General features: G+C 34.6%; 2 protein-coding genes across 6 annotated transcripts; one reads left to right on the top strand and one right to left on the bottom strand.

Moving 5' to 3' along the window:
• Positions 6,028–9,002, top strand: LOC18601951 (eukaryotic translation initiation factor 5). 2 transcript variants are annotated; one of them, XM_007033059.2, is made up of 2 exons: positions 6,028–6,146; positions 7,007–9,002. In XM_007033059.2, exon 2 carries the CDS (start codon positions 7,364–7,366, stop codon positions 8,726–8,728), a length of 1,365 nt encoding a protein of 454 aa, XP_007033121.2. In that variant the 5' UTR covers positions 6,028–6,146; positions 7,007–7,363; the 3' UTR covers positions 8,729–9,002. The 2 variants fall into 2 exon arrangements, with proteins under 2 accessions (XP_007033121.2, XP_007033120.2); XM_007033058.2 differs by having other exon boundaries at positions 7,000–9,002.
• LOC18601950 (E3 ubiquitin-protein ligase MARCH2) lies at positions 9,474–13,454 on the bottom strand. 4 transcript variants are annotated; one of them, XM_018119802.1, is made up of 9 exons: positions 13,214–13,454; positions 12,341–12,370; positions 11,949–12,204; positions 11,052–11,123; positions 10,884–10,951; positions 10,640–10,790; positions 10,094–10,174; positions 9,923–10,012; positions 9,474–9,824 (listed from the first exon to the last, which is right to left on the bottom strand). In XM_018119802.1, the coding sequence occupies exons 3-9, from the start codon at positions 12,201–12,203 to the stop codon at positions 9,735–9,737; spliced, it is 807 nt and encodes a 268-aa protein (XP_017975291.1). In that variant the 5' UTR covers position 12,204; positions 12,341–12,370; positions 13,214–13,454; the 3' UTR covers positions 9,474–9,734. The 4 variants fall into 4 exon arrangements, with proteins under 4 accessions (XP_017975291.1, XP_017975292.1, XP_017975293.1 ...); XM_018119803.1 differs by lacking the exon at positions 13,214–13,454 and adding an exon at positions 13,073–13,177; XM_018119804.1 differs by lacking the exon at positions 12,341–12,370.

Raw genomic sequence — 18,559 nt, 5'->3', positions numbered from 1 at the left:
CGATACTCGAACTCAATCTGAATTCGATTCGGGTAGTAAAATCACTACCCGAACCCGTTTCCAATCCGTTTATTGGGTATCCTAAATCAGTATAACCAAGTCGGATACCAACGGGTACCCTAATAAGGTATCCATTGACATCTCTAATTTTTTTATCCCTCTTTTTCTCTCTACCTCCTTTTTTTAGTCTCTTCCTTCCGACCATATTCCAAAAGTACCATTTTTTTAAATATTTTTTAACAAAATATCCCGAATAAAATGAAACGTCGACAAAAGTTAGAAAGCCACTACCTCTATTTGTTAGGATAGTGTTGAATTGTGATTTAATTAGGATTGTTTAATTCTAATTAAATTAGTATACCTTATAAAATAGTCTTTAAATCTAGTTAAACTAGAATAACAATTCCTAATTATATTAGGATAAGATTCCTAATTATATTAGGATAAGGTTATTGGATTTGGCACTATAAAAGGACCCTATGGGTTAAAGAATAATCATCACCTAGATTTAGAGAGAGTGATTTAGGTGTACGTGGGATAAGGGTTATGAGTTTGAGACTGTTTCTTGTAATCTCCTGATTTTTCTCTTAGTGAATTTTTCTCTGTTGTTGTGCCCGTGGACGTAGGTCATCAAAAGACCGAACCACGTAAATTCTTGTGTTCTTGTGGGTGTGCTTGATTTCTTTCTTTCTTTATTCTATTGATTGGGTTAGATCTTGGGCAATTCTTTAGAGATAATTTCGCAATTTCCCAACAAACTGGTATCAGAGCTTCAAGGTCTTGGATCAATCTGAATCTCGCTATGGCAACTTCGTCGACCAAGTATGAGATTGAAAAGTTTAATGGAAGAAACGATTTCAGCCTGTGGCGTGTTAAGATGCGCGCATTGCTAGTGCAACAAGGACTGTTGAAGGCACTGAAGGGAAAAGAGCATCTTCCCTCGAATTTATCTGATGGTGAGAAAGATGACCTTATGGAAAAAGCACATAGTGCTATTCTCCTTGCTTTGTCTGATGAGGTGCTAAGAGAAGTCACGGATGAAGAATCTGCTGCTGCAGTGTGGTTTAAACTCGAAAGTATTTATATGACCAAGTCCCTGACGAATCGGCTTTATATGAAGCAACGATTGTATACTCTCAAGATGAGTGAAGGTACGTCCGTTAATACCCACATTGATGAATTTAATAGAGTTATTCTTGATTTAAAGAATATCGATGTTAAAATTGAGGATGAGGACCTAGCCCTAATTCTTTTATGTTCTTTGCCTCCATCGTATGAAAATTTCGTGGATACTATGCTTTACGGCCGAGACACTCTCACTTTCGAGGATGTAAGGGCATCTTTAAATTCCAAGGAATTAAAGAAGAAAGTTGGTGGTATTCGGAATGAAAATCAAGCAGAAGGTTTGGTTGTAAATAGAGGTAGAGGTAAAGAGAAAGGCTTAGACAGAAAAGGTAAATCTAGAGCAAAAGGGAAAACTTGCTGGAATTATGGTCAGAAAGGGCATTTTCGTCAAGACTGTATCAAATTCAAGGATGATGAAAAGTTTAATAAGTCTGAGAATACTGCAAACGTGGTTGGAGATGACTTTGATACTTTTGAGGAAACTGATAATGTTCTTGCAATTACTAATTGTAACCTGATGGATACATGGATCTTGGATTCGGCTTGTTGCTTTCATATATGTCCTAGGCGTGATTGGTTTACAACTTATCAATCTGTTAATATGGGCACTGTACAATTAGGAGATGATTTCTCTCTCTCAGTTGTTGGAATTGGCACAATTAGAATCAAGATGTTTGATGGTATGGTAAGAACACTTGAGGTAAAACATGTCCCTGACATGAAAAAGAATTTAATATCCTTGAGTTTGTTAGATAAGAAGGGCTACAAATATAGTGGCCAAGATGGTGTCTTGAATGTATCTAAAGGAGCCTTAACTATCATGAAGGGCAAGTTATCCGGTGACCTTTATTGTCTAGTGGGAAACACGGTCATTGAAACTGTTTCTGTGGTCTCATCTAATGATCCTGAAGATGATGTAACACGTTTATGGAATATGAGATTTGGTCATATGAGCGAGAGAGGGATTAGAAAACTAAGTAAGCATAGTTTGCTGTGTGGTCAAAAGAGTGGAAAGCTAGATTTCTGTGAGCAACATAGAGTGAAATTTAGCACTAAAACTCATCAAACCAGGGGTACAGTAAACTACATCTATTTAGATTTGTGGGATCCTTCTCCGGTGGTATCAAAAGGTGGATCATTATACATGTGGATCTTTATTGATGATTTTTCAAGAAAGGTGTGGACGTATCTTCTAAAGGCTATGAGTGAAGTGTTAACCACCTTTTTGCATTGGAAGGTATTGATCGAGAAGCAGACTAAGAAAAGGATCGAGAGCTTTCGAACAAACAAAGGTTTGAAATTTTGCAAAGGTGAGTTTGGTCTATTCTACAAGAATGAGAAAATCGTTAGACATCGCACTGTCGACAAAACACCATATCAAAACGATATTGTAGAATTGATGAAGAAAACACTTTTGGAGAGAGCAAAATACGTGTTCTCAAATGTTGGCCTAACCAAAGTATTTTGGACAGAAGCTATCAACAAGGCTTGTTACTTGGTAAATCGGTCTCCATCAACTGCAATTGAATTTAAGACTCCCAAGGAAGTTTGGTCTGGTAAGCCTGCTGATTATTTTATATTGAGAGTATTTGGTTGTCCTGTTCATGTTCATGTGAGTGATGGTAAACTTGAGTTGAGGGCGACAGAGTGCATATTCCTAGGCTATGCATATGGGGTGAAGGGTTATTGGTTGTGGTGTACTGATTGTAAGTTCCCCAAGTTTATGGTGAGTCGGGATGTTACCTTTGACAAGTCTGCATTACTTTGTGGGATAAAGTCTAGAATTGCAAACACATCAGACCAAGAAGTTGGCAAGCAGGTGGAGCTTGAAATCAATGCTCTTGTGACAGTGCGAGATGATAGTGAAATCCAGAAAGAATTGCAAGAGGTACAAGAATTGGTATCTCAACGAAGCATTACTTGTATTGATGGTGATTTTGATTCTTATGTTTTATTTGTGGAAGTAGAGATTGAAGAGCCTTACTTTTATCATGAGAAAATTATATATGTCGAGTCTTCTAAGAAGATTGAGTCTCTACACTGGGATCAAACATGGGAGCTTGTGAAAACACCTAAAGTTACTATTGAAGTTGGCTTAGTGTGTGAAGGAGGTGCAAACATTAGTCGTAATGTGGTTGGCTTCTCCAAATCAGATTTTGCTGGTGATCTAGATAGTAGAAGATCTCAAACGGGGTATGTGTTCACTCTCTCAGGATCTGCAATCAGTTGGAAAGCAGTTCTTCAATCAACCTTTGCTTTGTCTACAACTGAAGCTGAATATATGGCTGTGACCGAGGCAGTGAAGGAGGCTTTGTGGCTTAAAGGCTTGGTTAGTGATCTTGGTTTTGAACAAACACAAACAGTTGTGTTTTGTGATAGTCAAAGTGCTATACATTTGACTAAAAATCAGATGTTTCATGAGAGAACCAAACACATCCAAGTCAAGTGTAACTTCGTTCGAGAGATTATTTCTAAAGGTGAGATTGTAGTAAAGAAAATAGCTACAGATGAAAATCCGGCAGATATGCTAACTAAGTCAGTTTCTGGGATAAAGTTCAAGCATTGCTTGGACTTGATCGGTGTTCGTAGTGCTTGAGGCCCATTGGGGCAGTGGCGGTGTCGACAGAGATTGGTTCGTAAGGTGGAGCTTGGTGAATTCAAGCCTAAGGTGGAGATTTGTTAGGATAGTCTTGAATTGTGATTTAATTAGGATTGTTTAATTCTAATTAAATTAGTATACCTTATAAATAGTCTTTAAATCTAGTTAGATTAGAATAACAATTTCTAATTCTATTAGGATAAGATTCCTAATTATATTAGGATAAGGTTATTGTATTTGGCACTATAAAAGGACCCTATGGGTTAAAGAATAATGATCACCTAAAATTAGAGAGAGTGATTTAGGTGTACGTGGGATAAGGGTTATGAGTTTGAGACTGTTCTTGTAATCTCTTGATTTTTCTCTTAGTGGATTTTTCTCTGTTGCTGTGCCCGTGGACATAGGTCATCAAAAGACCGAACCACGTAAATTCTTGTGTTCTTGTGGGTGTGCTTGATTTCTTTCTTTCTTTCTTTCTTCTATTGATTAAGTTAGATCTTGAGCAATTCTTTAGAGACAATTCCGCAATTTCCCAACACTATTGATTGTTGATATAAATTTCAATCAAACTTAGTATATATAGTATAGATATTGAAATATATCTAGGGATTATTTATTTTTAAATAAACCTGGACCCATACGAAAATAAAGAAAGACCCTACAAGAAGGAGATCTTGAAGGTATCTGATTCGGATCTTCTTTTTCTTCGACTAAAGAAAATTGATTTAAAAAATTGAAAATTCGATTAAACAATCAATATTAAATTTTAAATGTTAAAAAATAAATTAATCCAAATTTTCTATTAAAGTAAAAAATCATTAAAGGTTAATAGTATCCACTACGTGGACATCTAGTTATGCTAGCTAACAAAACATGAAAGTTGAAAGAAAACAAGAAATTGGAAGTGTCCATAATTACGCCAACGAAGAAAAGTTGAAAACCACGTAAAAAATTGGCAAAGCCTTAATTTTTATAAAGGCACTAACTTAAAATTACAAGGCAAGAGCAGGGAATATTACATTAAGGAAAAAATAGAGTTGGTTTCATGTAAAAGAATTAATCATACGGTATTTAACATTACAAACAGGTATACATGCATATATCAGAGATTGTATTCATTGAAGAAGCAATAAATTAATAGTCATACGGTATTTAAAATAAAAAACGCATAGTTATATACATACATATTTTGATAGAAAATGGAAATGCAAAGAAATTAAAATACAGTAAAAGAACGCAATAAAGGAATATATGAATACCAAATCAGTATCCAATCTTAATTTATTTTTGATTGAATGAATTTTTAATTTTTGAAAAAGGGATAGATTTTAGAAGAAAAATAAAAAAAAATAAACTAATTTTGTGGGACATGAATTGTACTTTTGTTAATAAATTGAAGCGAAACATATCCACGGCCAACCCAAATTTCTCTTTAGAAAAGAAGCCCAACCTAACGTAACAGGCTTTTGCCTCAATTGGGGTAGGTGGGGGGTGAACTTTAATAGAATAGGCGCCCATCTTGCTCTCCTTATTCAAGATCCTAAGTCAAGATATCACAACTTCGATCTTATATCAGTAATTCTTGGGTAACAAAGAAAGAAAGAAAGAAAGAAAGAAAATATTTTGGTACGTGCAATATTTGATTTTAATAATAGTGTATGTATTTTCTTTTTAATAAGATAAGTTTAAATGTTTTATTTTTTTATATCAAAAAATATTTATAAAATTTAAACAAATAAGATTTATGAATCCCCATTGCATTGATATACGCATGGAAAATAAAATATTATAAAATTAATTAAAACCGCATGCCATCAATTAAAAAGGGTGAATGCACTTGTTTCTGCAATTTTTAATTATTGTTACTAAAACATCCAATCACCTCTCATCTACTAGCATTTAAACCCCAAAATGCATAGAGTCATGAACCTAATTAACTTTTTTTTTAGAGCATGAACCTAATTGAGAAAAAAAAAATGGATATCCTTAATTTCGTGTGATTCTTCATTTTTTGCTTATTTGGTTTACACATATATTAGTAATTTAATTTTATTATTATCCCCTGTAAAAGAAACAAAAGAAAATGGGAAGGGCTTTTTGGGAAATAAAGGTATTTATTTCATTTTCAGCGTTGGCGATTTTCTTTGCTTTTATTTGATTTTAAATTTAAAGTCGACAAATCAAAAGGAGATCCACGTCGAAACACTATGCAAAAGCATGGAACCTAATGTGGTCCCTGCTTTACGCAAGCAAAATTCCTGGCCTCATCTCCAACCCCTATATAAACAACCTCAAGCTCAAAACCAAGCATCCAAAGGAAAACCAAGTTCCCCCAAAACCCTACCCTCGCTTATTTATTTCTCTTACTTTAAAGGGAAAAAGAAAAGAGAAATTTCTATTTTTATTTATCCTTCGATTTCAGGTAAAGAATCTGAAAGCTTTTGATTTTTTTCGACGATCTTTTTCGTTTGTTTTTCTCTATATTTTAATCTGTTTATTGGTTTGATACCTTTGATCTTTTTAATCGGGATTTATTGTAGGAAAGAATGGATGAATTGAGTTCAATAAAAACTGACTTCTGGTTGAATCTTTGTCGTCTTTTTCTTTGAGATCTATTTGTTTTTTTGGTTGATTTATTTCTCATGTTCTTAAATATTAAAGAACGGAGATGGTTATATTGTTTAAATAATTTTATAAGGAAAGTCAGTAAAAAAGGTTGGAATCGGAAAAAGAAATTGAAATTGAATAAATAGCTAGTTCATTTGAAAATTTAAAAACTGATTTAGATGTAAAACCAACTTAGTGACATCGTATATTGGTAAGCAGTAATGAAAATTTTCAAAGAAAAAAATTCAAAAGTATTCTTTTTTTTTGTCATAAAATGTAATCATATTTTTAGCCAATGATTCAATTGCACGTAAAATCTTTATAAACTTTTACTTTGAATTTTTCTTATAAAAATTATTGTAACTAAGATTTAGCAGTGTAAGTGATATGAAATTATGCTTCTATTCTATAGATGATTAATATATTATTAGTTAACACATTAATTTTGGAAGTTCCAATTGATAACTAGCATTTTTTATTTGAGTGTTGGAATGAATTATGTTTTCTTTGTATAATAATTATTTTTAAGTTTTTAGTGAGCATGTTCCTGTCTCTAATATCATTAAGCAGCTTCCTTATGCCTTTTCAAATTCAACATGAATTTTTATTATGAATTATGCTTATACCTATGTTGTCTGGACTTATGTTGATGTTGTTTGTTGAGGAAGCTTCCAGGTGCTGCTGCAGTCAGCAGAGTTTCAAGTTGAAGTGTGTCAACGTTCGAAGTTTCTTTTATGTCCATACAGGCCATTCCCTATTTGGGATCAATTGGGTTGCTTGGAGAGTATTGTCCTTCAGTTAGAAAAAAGATCAGACCTTTGTCAGACAAATTTGGCTGTATGCATCTTGGACCATTCCAAGAACACCCAGATTTTCATGGTTGCAGCTGGTTGCAACCTTTCGTGATTGCAGAAGATCAGTCTGCTCTCATACCTTGCAAAATTTTTGAAGACTTTACTGCTGCGAACACTTTGAGTTCTAGCATTTGCTGCCTGTGACATTAAGATATTTTGTTTTGAATTGCTTTTCAAGATGGCTTTGCAGAACATAGGTGCTGGAAATAGCGATGATGCCTTCTACAGGTATAAGATGCCCAAAATGATCACCAAGATTGAGGGCCGAGGAAATGGCATCAAAACAAATGTAGTCAACATGGTTGACATTGCAAAGGCATTGGCAAGGCCGGCCTCTTACACAACCAAGTATTTTGGTTGTGAGCTTGGTGCTCAGTCTAAATTTGATGAAAAAACTGGGACTTCTCTTGTTAATGGATCCCATGATACTGCTAAGCTTGCTGGCCTTCTTGAGAACTTCATCAAGAAATATGTGCAGTGTTATGGCTGTGGAAACCCTGAGACTGAGATATTGATAACTAAGAATCAGATGATCCAATTGAAATGTGCTGCATGTGGTTTTGTTTCAGATGTCGATATGAGAGATAAGTTGACAACTTTCATCTTGAAAAACCCACCTGAACAAAAGAAGGGATCAAAAGACAAGAAGGCATTGAGGAGGGCTGAAAAGGAGCGACTTAAGGAAGGTGAGGCTGCAGATGAGGAGCAGAAAAAATTGAAGAAAGAGGGAAAGAAGAAAGGGTCCTCTTCTAAGGAAGGTACCACTAAAGCTGTCTCTACAAAGAAGAAAGCTGGTGGCTCTGATGATGATCACATTTCACCATCTCACAGTCAAGTGGATGAAAAGGAAGAGGTTGATGAGGAGGAGGATGCTGATGATGTCCAGTGGCAAACAGATACATCACTGGAGGCAGCTCGGCAGCGTATCCAAGAGCAACTGAGTGCTGTGACGGCTGATATGGTCATGTTGTCTACAAATGAATCAGAGAAGAAGGCAAAGGTGACTACTAAGGCAAGCAACAATTTAAATGGTATGTCTTCACCACGGAAAGACAACCACAAGGCTGAGAAAGGCAACTCAAACCTTCATGAGACCCTTGTTGAGGAGTTGAAAGCAAGTTTGAAGAAAGGTGTTTCAGCAAATCAATTGAAATCCCTTTTGGGATCTCTTTCTGGTTCTGGTCAGGAAAAGATTAATGCTTTGTTGGAGGCACTCTTTGATGGAATTGAGAAAGGTTTGGCGAAGGAGGTGGTTAAGAGGAAAAACTACCTTGCTGCTGCTGTTGCTCAAGATGAGGGATCACAGCATCTTCTACTTAAAGCGGTAGAGTTCTTTTGTGGAAAGGTCAGCTTAAGTGCGTTGAAGGAAGTTGCTTTAGTTTTGAAAGCACTGTATGATGCTGATCTGTTGGAGGAGGAGTGCATGCTACAATGGTATCAAGCAGGTCTAAAGGGGGAGAACAAAGACTCTCAGATATGGAAGAATGCGAAGCCTTTTATTGATTGGCTCCAGAGTGCGGAGTCAGAATCTGAGGAGGAATGAGATGGTACCTCTTTCTTGCGGGTGGTTGCCACCAATGGTTGTGTTTTTGCAATTTTTAAGATGTTTTGTGTTACTAATGAGGAGTTGCCAGTGAGTCTGCCTTGAAGTTTGCTTTAGTTGTTTCATGGAGTGTCATATTGTGTTTCAGTGTCTAGTATTTGGGTTTCTGCCATAATGTTGATCTGAGTGTGGACAGTTGAATGACATTATCCAAAGTTCATTTGTTCAAGTGAATATCCGTCCTTCAAATCATATATCAGTTTGTTGTGTTCAATTTCCTGGTGGTTATGATTTACCAAAACAGATAACCTTTTTGGGGTGTGCTGGTTTTGATGACCTGACCCTTACCTGGGATTTATTGAATTTTACTTAAACTGAAATCCCCTTGGAAACATATTATGCTTTACATAAATCTATTTCATTATCAGTGGTGCAATGCTTGATTCAAAGTTGCCTCTCGTTGTGGTTAGCAATGGATGAGTTGGTCGAAAATATATCTTCATTTTGGTAGAATTGAAAACAAAAACTACTTCAGGTTGCTCTTTCTTGGATGCTTTTGTGCGAGTACAATTTACTGGCTTAGGGTGTGAGATTATATAAATTTACAGTATATGAGTAATATACAAGGTTTCTGCAGCCTTTAGTAGAAATGAGAGAGAGAGAGAGAATGAGGAGCATTTTGTTGCCAATCTGCTGTTGGTTGCAAGACACTTTCTCATTTTCTTCACAAGTAACGAAGATGGTCTTTGAACCTAGCAATCTTTGTACGCTAAATTTATATATATACCCATTTGAATGTTTTCGTAACTGTTCACAGTAGTAGTAGAATATGCATTCATTCTGACCAAACATGAATCCTCTGCTGATTTCATCTTATGATCCTGGCGCTTGTGCTCCGCTATGTTAAAGATGACATCACCTGTGTATATCCCCTTCATTTTTTTTCTTCTCCCTCTAGCACTACCAGTAGATTCCTAAAGAATGAGAGGAAGCTGCCGCATTGCGTTTAATGCATACCTATAAAACGTGAGTGTGGCTGCTGCAGTTGTGGTAATTCACTTTCTTCATCTGACGCAGCTAGGGAAAAGCGAGGATCCTTCAACATAGTAAAATCATCATATGCAATTAGCTGCTGACAAACTAACAAGCAATTCTTGAGTAGCAGAAGCTGATAGCAGTGAATGTATTCCCAACCTGATGGTGTCGACGACGTTGGATAGCCGTGAATGCCTTAACCATGATATATATAGGCAACAGAATCCCAACAGTTCTCAACATTAGTAACTGCAACACACAGCGGAAAGTTAAAAAGACACTCATTTGCTGCAACACTCTGCCTAAATAACTAGTTTCATGTGCCCTCACAGTGAACAATGTCAAAGAGTAGTCCCCAGCTCCACTGATTATGATTGGAAGAGTGTGGCGCAAAACCAGAAGAACCATGAACTGCACATTAGCATTTATTAGCAAATCTTGCATGACAAGAGTTCGATAATCTAATTCTCTACTACCAACAGAATAATCAGTGTAACTGTCAAGTAAAAGCTAAACTATATGGTTACAACTCAGACATCATAACCAAACATTTTCACCACCAATATGAAAGGACTGGCTACATAGCAAGGGCACAACAGGGCCCATCGTCCAGCCACCTTACCTCCTCTGCAGCAGGCGAGCCATCTGGTAATCAACCATCTTTCCTGCATCTTTTCTGCAAGTTTCTTTTTCTTTTTAATTAATTGCATAATCGCCTTGTTTCGAGAGGAACTTATTTTTAAGAAATTTTCAATGTGTACCATATATACATGAGTTATATATTTCTTAAAATTAATTTCAAGCCCCCCCTCTCCTTCTGAATAGGTAAAAGAGATGAACTATAATTAAAACTACACCCAAGAGAGAGAGAGGTACAATTATAGCAATGACACGGCAACAAATCAGGCTTCGAGAACTGGGAGCCGAATAATCATCAAAATCTGATTCCAGAAAATCACGATCAGTAGTAACCATTGTTATAAAACGAGGAGCTGGCAGGTCTCTCCTGGAAATTTCCCAATTTCCTCTGAGATTATTATAATAATGTTTTAATGAGTGAAGGAAAGCAATCATATCATATAAAGCAGGCTAGACTTTAGACAGAGAGATCAAGATATACCTGAAGTTCATAGGAACACCTCCATAATGAAATAAAGGAGGGGGTGCTGTATAACCAGGCCTAAATTGCTGCATTTTCCGAAAGAGAGCGTAACAATCAGTTTCTTTCAAATTATTCATGGAAAAAGATTTGCAGTTAACGAACTGACAAATAAAACAATGGTTGGACCTGGTGGCAAATCTCACAGATGGTGTCACCCTTCTCATTGCACCACCTTTGAACGCATTTGCGGTGGGCATACTGCAACAATCAAGGAAACAGTAGCACAGGAAAACAAGTTATCTCACTTGCAACTACCCAAAACAAGTGGCAAAGTTTGAAAAGCCAATGGAAGAAGGAGAATGCTCTCAGCGCATGCTGGGACTGCGCTTAAGAGCTTTGCATGCTACTACACTATAACCAGTTGATATAGGAATATATCATACATGTAAAGCATCGTAAACTTGTCCTGAGCTTTTTTCTTGAGATGCACATTTCCAATATTTATGCCAAAAGGAAACCATGCAACCTCTAAAATTGTAACAGAGCTTCTCAAGAACACTTTATAATTCCATTACTTTAATGGCTCCCATATTGTTTTCAAGGCATTTGATCATCTTCACTAAAAAAGAGAAAATACCAGCCTACATGCAAGTTGACATTGGATTTTAGGAATACAGAGGCTAATGATTTAATTGATCTAGACATAAGACGTTGGTCTTACAGTCTCCCAAAGTAACTTCCAAAGCCGAACATATGACACCAGATGACGCTAAAATGTGGATCTGGCGAATGAACAAACTTTAAGATGATAATTAATGGTTTTGAGAAAAGTAATAAACATTTTCAGAGAAGCTAAAAACACAGGCGACAGTTTTATGAAACTACTGATGCTTAAGAACCCATTAGCATTTAGCAATACATGCGAACATTTTTCCAACTTAACTGCATTAGAATAATTCAGGTCTTAATTTAGCAGCATTTTGGCAAATTAAAATGATACAAAAGCGCATTTGATCTACGCATAGATTTTGAGTATTGACATTAAAATTTTAAGGAAAAGGAACCATTTGATCAGCAACTGACCTTCAAGCTGCCACGGCAAGAACAGGGTATCTCCATGTTCAAATCTTCATCCTCATCGTGGCATATCCTACATTCCACCAATTTACTTGGAGATGAACCAACATTCTCATCCATCCTATGAGATGAAAACTCAATCATATCATCTTTGCTTGCTGAGGACATGCCTTGCTGTGATTGGTTTTTACTCTCAATAGCAGCTTCAAGAGTGGATTCCGTTAGTAGCCGATCGACAAGCAACACAAAATGATCTCCCATCCTTCAATCGATACCAAAAAAAAGATAAAATTTGCAGAAACTGGGAGAAGTTAAAATGCAGACTAAATCACGTGCAATATAATTGAATTCCATACAACTACCAAAAAAAAAAAAAGGAATGGGCATGGTGGAAGTACCTCTAGAACAGTTTAAATTAAAAGCTGAATCTGCAATGGAAACAAACCCCTTTTCATTTCATGAACAGAAAAGTCATATAAATGGAATCTTATAGGACTAAAAATGCAGATAAAAATATAAATGGAAAAGTGAAAAAAACTTCCAGTTTAAAAGATGACTAATAAAAATTTCTACCAATGTGTTAATCAAGACCTTTTTATCAAATAATTTTTCGCTTACTTGATACAAAATTTTCATAACCTGGAATCCCAAATCAACATAAAGTATAAAGATCTGCCTTGGTTTTCTTGGGAACAAAATGTATAATAAGAAAATGCAGCACTCCTTAGGAACAAATAGAGTAAATAAAAGTGGTCGAAGCCAAAATAAAAGTTGGCTACAAACCAACAGTCAAAAGAATAATCTTTAAACCGCATCAAACATAAGGATTTTTAGATGTATTAGGCACAACAATGAAAAAATAAACAAGGAAAAAAAATTAAAGGAAAAGGAGCCTTTAACTGGAAACAGAAAGATATAAAACACATGCTATAAAAGCTGAAAATATCCCAATAAAGCAAAATCAAAGGAAAAATAAGATTGAATAAAAACAGGACAGGAAAAGCTACAAGGAATGAGATGAACATGGAAAATCCAGAAAGGAAATTAGAGAAGAACAAAAACCCGGAAACCAAAAAGCAAAAGAACTTGACTATATGGAAAGAGTAAGAGAGAGAGAGAGAGAGAGAGACCCATGTTTCAAAAAAGGCATCAACTTGATAAATGAATAAGACCCCTTTGAAGTGGAAACAAATATAGTTGATTAACATGGAAAAAAGGTATTAATGCAATGGAAAGGAAAGGAAAGGGGAGAGAGAGAGAGAGAGGCTTACAAGTAAGGAAATGGGATTTTCTATTGAACAAGAAAGCAACGATCTTGTTCTTTTTTTCCTTCCTGGGTGGTTGCTTCTTCAAATGAAGCAAGAGATTGAGTGTGGTCGTTATCAACACCACCACCACCGCCACAACTCCATTTTCATTTCAATTTTCAACCCAAAAACAAAGCAAAACATGAGATTCTAACGGCAAAAAGGCCAACACGATTGCTTGCCTTGATTCCTCTTACTAAACAGGTTTTTCTAGTGGCTAGTTTTCTCTTTTTTTTTTAACCATTATAATTTATTGATAGAATTATCTCGTGGGACCACGTTAACTTGTAGTGAGATTCTGCAGTGACGCCAGGTGTGCTGAATCTGCTGATTTTGTCAGGTGCGATTGGGGCCTACTTCGGTGTGGTAGTTGGGGCCACTTTGGAGCCTTGGAGGAGTGATCATCGCCGTAAATCAGCGGCTGATGTTCTTAGTCTTGGACCACATTTTCGTGGGGTCCTTTGTTCTGCAAAAACAATGTTAAAATTAAAAGAAGAAAACACGAGATAAAAATGGAGATAATTGATTACTCGCACAAAGGGTTGTGTTAAATGATTCCAGATTCTGAATACTTCAATTTAAGTTGCTAATTATTTGAATTTAAAAGTGAAGAGGCAAAAAGTATAATGTTGTGGGTAAACAATATTTATATTTTTAGGTCAAATTAGGTAATCAATCTTTGTATTCTATTAAATTGGTAAATTTAATTTTTATATAATAATTTGTAAAAGATAAATTCATGAACTTTTTAAAATTGATAATATCAATTCAATCATTAACAATGTTAAACTTTTCACGTTATTTATGCTGACATAATATTTAATTGTATTATCTTGACATATTTTTACTTATGTAATATTGAATTTGATAACATTACATTTAAAATAATGTAATAATTATATTGACATGATATTTATCAAATACAAATATAAATTTTAAGTGATGATTAAATTGTTTATGTGACACTATTATATTGTTGACTTAAATAATTGAATTGACATTATCAATTTGGCAAAGTATAAGAATTCAATATTTGCAAATTGTTGTGCATAGAGAAAATTAATCTACTACTTTCAACAAAATGCAGAGACTAATTGTATCAAAGATTTTCTCATCTCAAATTGTTCAAACATTTTAGCAATTTTCTAAGATTGGATGTCAAATATGTTGTGTTTTGGATTATAAATGAATCATATAATTTTAGTGATTTAAAATTACGATGGGGGTTTAACTTTAGTAAATCCCTATTTACTATCTACTTTATTCTTCTTTTGTTCTTCCCCAAAAATTCACAATTTCTTTCTTTACCTTTTACTCTATTTCCAAAACCTAAAGGCCTAGAATGCATCTCTCACTCTCTAGCTTTATATGTTTTCCTCCTTCAATGTTTGGGTGAGAGAAGCAATAAGTAAATTTAATGAGTTAGGAGATAGAGTGGGTTAGGAGAGAATGCATTATTATTTTTTTCGTTTTGGAAAACTACACTACTTTTCCTAAAAGAAATAGTAGTTCTGGCTGCTATGACTATGACTATGACTATGACTCTCCAAGATCCTTAGTTCAATTTTGCTCATTAATTTACAAAATAATCATAGTTCTTCTTGCCTTTTCACTTTAATATTCACTTTAATGACAAAAGGTGAAACAAACTTATACCTTTATCATCAAGAAGAAACAAACACACACACAACCTTCAATAAAAAATAAGAAAGAAATTCAGAATACAAGTTCTCTCAATTTAAGATACCATTGCAAGCGCAACCCACTTGTTAACTCCTTAATTAATCTACTTAATACTTCAATTAAAAGGAAATTTAATGAGTTAAATTACCTGTCCACTAGATCCTACTGCAGACTTAAACATGATAAATAAATTTCATATTATACAAGATAATTGTAACTAAGCAGCACTATTTCGGCCAAATACATGATGCCCATTATATTTAATTACTTCAGTCATTGTGTAACCCTAATCTTATTCCCAAGCACTCTCTTTCATGAATATAATGAATGTTGGCAGCATAGAGAGGGAGATAATGGCTTCAGCATCATACAGCACTCTAATTTATTTGTTAATATTGTACCCTAAAACTTTGTTCTCAATCTAGTCTTCTGTAGTGCATGCTTAACATTGATGTTTTACAAAAATGTCCAATCCAGTCACAAAGACCCCCACCCACCAAATTGGAACTTCACTCTTTTAATATTGTTGAATTAAATGCTCATATTTTTTTTTGTGCAAGAGATTATATGATTACAAATATTTTGAACTATTTCAATCTTTTGATGTCTTTTTTTTTTTTCTAAAATCAGAAAAATTCTGATATCTTGGTTCGTAGAAGAGATGTGGTTATCAATTATTGTCATCAGCTCCCTTTCTTAACAGTTCTTCAATCCTACATTAAATTCAGAGAATGGGCTGTCCCTTTTATTAGCTTCACTAGACATATTCTAGACCTACACAGTTTGATGTGGTGTTTCTGTTTCCAGCATAATTTATGTAGCATCAACATCTTAAGATATACACAGTATATATTTTTTTGGTACCGATCAAACACAAAAAAGTTTACCTACTCTTTTGGTAAATAATTAATTAATTAAATAAAAAAGGAAAGAATTAGGCCATTAATATACTTTTATGGAAATAAGATAGAAAATCTATGGATGCATTTGCCCTGCCTATGCTATATTCTGTGCAGGAGTTTGAATAATAGGGCAGGCATCCAAAAAAAGAAACCTCCATTTTACAAATAAAATGGACTATATTTAATAAATATTATTAATTTATGGTATATTTATCATCTGTCATTGCGTTCGAATCAATATAATGACATAATTTGTAAATTAATAGATGTCAGATCGAGACAATAATTTTTTGTGTTCAGGTACTCAAATAGAACCTTGGCTTAGAAGAAGTAATGTTGTTCTACACCCTTTAATTTTGGAGGTTAGTTGAAACTTTGCCATCTTAGGAGTCGGGGACCACAGTACTGGAGGATATTCACATATATAATTCCCTTGGTCCCTTTCAAAGTATTTTTTGCTTAAATATTTAAAAGCAATTTTGTGGGGATCTATACAGGCCATTGTTTCATTGTTAAGTCTTGATTCATTTCGAAATCTTAATTAAGGAGAGCCATAACAGTCCATAATTCTTCACGAATGCTTGTACCACGCATGCAATAGGGTAACTATCTAACCCTTTATTAACCCTCAAAACTGCTAGAAATTAGTAGATATTTGTACCTTAAAACTTGGAGCTCAAATCAAGAGATTTTGATTAGCTTAGTTAAATATATTGTTTCTGGATTTGATGTCGTAAAACCCAAAAAGAAAAAAAAAGTCACACCGTTAAAATGTTGAATAGAGAAATGTGAGGTTTATGGATGCAATACTTTGTGAACAGCTGACATTTAAATTTGGTATATAATGAAATGGTTGTTATTGATAATTTACATTAATTGCTCTGGAGATGAGAAGATCACTGATCATGAAGTTTTTTTTTTTTTTTGAAATTAAGGCAATGTATTTGTATAATTCATCAACCAGAGTTACAAAGTGTCGTGACATGGCTTTGGCCTTTTTCAATGGCCAAAGACTTATTACAGCAAAATACAAGCCTAGATCCTCAGGAGAAAACGAGGAGGGGTTGGATCGTGATTCCCAAAATTAGTCACAAGGCATCCCGCTCAGCATATCTTTACAGAAGAAAACAGCTACACATAGAGCCATAGCAGGTACAAACCTGGTCCCTCCCCAAACAATCAACAAGCCAAGCACACAGAAACAGTGACAGAGAAAACCCGAAACTGGGACAATCCAAAAGAAATCCTAAAACGAGGCTGCACAAAGCCTCTCGGTGCCATCACCACACAAATCAGGAAGAGCCAGACGTTAGTCATACACAAGCACATTTCTCACCACTGCTGATGAAGTTAACATGATCCCCACAAGATTTAGAATCTGATTGTTAGGTCCCAGCACAATTCTTGCATTTCATGTCTGGTTTTAGCGGAATTTTCCTTGTTTACATAAAGTTCATCTTTTCTTCTCTTTTCATTTATTTATTCTTCGATAAGTTGTCTTAACACACCTCTCCTTCATCTACCCACTAAAGTGCTTACATTCCCTGAATCACAAGAAACTCTTAATTATATTATGATAAGCCCCTTTCTGAAGCTTGCAATGCTGATCTTTTGTTTGGTTTTGATATCTTATCTTGATTAGTCTAATTGTTGAATGATTACCCCGTAAACTTTGCGTAAGCTCATTGAATAATTAATTAATCAAGCACGGACATAAAATTCATAATAGATCTACAAGTGATTTTGTTAATCAATAGATTTTTATTATGAAGCCTCAGAAATATAAAACGTTACAAATCACCACTACATCTTTATCAAAACTTTTCTTTCATTGCGTTAAGCAACAACCCTAAGCAGAGTTGGAGTAGTTGTTAGGGAAATGTACTTTTTAGAGGTATTGTTGGCCAGTGCTCTAAACCTACCTGTTAAAAGATTATATATTTATAATAAACATTTTTATATATTAAATACAATAGTTGATACGTAACATGATAATATTAAATCAGAGTTTAATTAGGTGGCTGTTTCTTGGATTCTTAATTTTCCTAAAAAATCATGGAAATTGTGAAAATTATTTTAACAAATTAATATGTTTCGTAATGTTATTGGTTGTGTTTTTTTTTCTTTGGAATATCTTAAAAGAAGCTAATCATTGTGCTGATTATCTTGTAAAAATGAGATTGAACAGAAATAAATATTTGTACGTAGCAAGTTGTTGGAGGAATATTGTACGAATCAGGTCGACGTAAATTTACGTGAAGAGGGGTTTGTTGGTGATGGCATTTGCAGTAAGATACTGAGCTAGGGTCAAATCGTACTGCCCGGTGCTATTGTTTTGGTGTAATACGTTATGAACAAGGTTGTTCCATTGTTTTAAATAGTGACGATGTAAACCCATGGTTGCTTGACGAGTCTTACTAGTCCAACTTCTGGAAGGATTTATAGTATTCTAATGAAATCATGGTGTAACCATGATAATTTCAATATTTTGAATGGATACTTATTGCTTATAATAATAATAATAATCCAAATCAGTGTTCTTTGAACACTCGCTATTTCATTAACAAAATCAACTTTTTCTTTAAGATAAAACGTACAAAACAAAACTAGAAATGGGATTGGTTTCTTGGCTAATTAACAGCATTAAACCTTTGGCATTTTACTAAAAATTTCATTATAGAGTTACATAAAATTAAATAAATTTGGCTTTAAAACCCTTAAATTC

Source organism: Theobroma cacao, chromosome 4 (genome assembly GCF_000208745.1).
Source record: "Theobroma cacao cultivar B97-61/B2 chromosome 4, Criollo_cocoa_genome_V2, whole genome shotgun sequence".
Lineage (NCBI taxonomy): Eukaryota > Viridiplantae > Streptophyta > Magnoliopsida > Malvales > Malvaceae > Theobroma > Theobroma cacao.
This window is presented reverse-complemented; position numbering and strand designations above follow the sequence as displayed.

Excerpts from the sequence above, each read along its gene's own strand:
- LOC18601951 (XM_007033059.2), top strand. The coding sequence starts at position 7,364 with ATGGCTTTGCAGAACATAGGTGCTGGAAATAGCGATGATGCCTTCTAC.
- LOC18601950 (XM_018119802.1), bottom strand. The coding sequence starts at position 12,203 with ATGGGAGATCATTTTGTGTTGCTTGTCGATCGGCTACTAACGGAATCC. Across the intron at positions 11,124-11,948 it reads CTTGCCGTGGCAGCTTGAAG|TATGCCCACCGCAAATGCGT; the intron begins GTCAGTTGCTGA and ends TGATTGTTGCAG. Across the intron at positions 10,013-10,093 it reads ACTCTTTGACATTGTTCACT|TTACTAATGTTGAGAACTGT; the intron begins GTGAGGGCACAT and ends TGTGTGTTGCAG.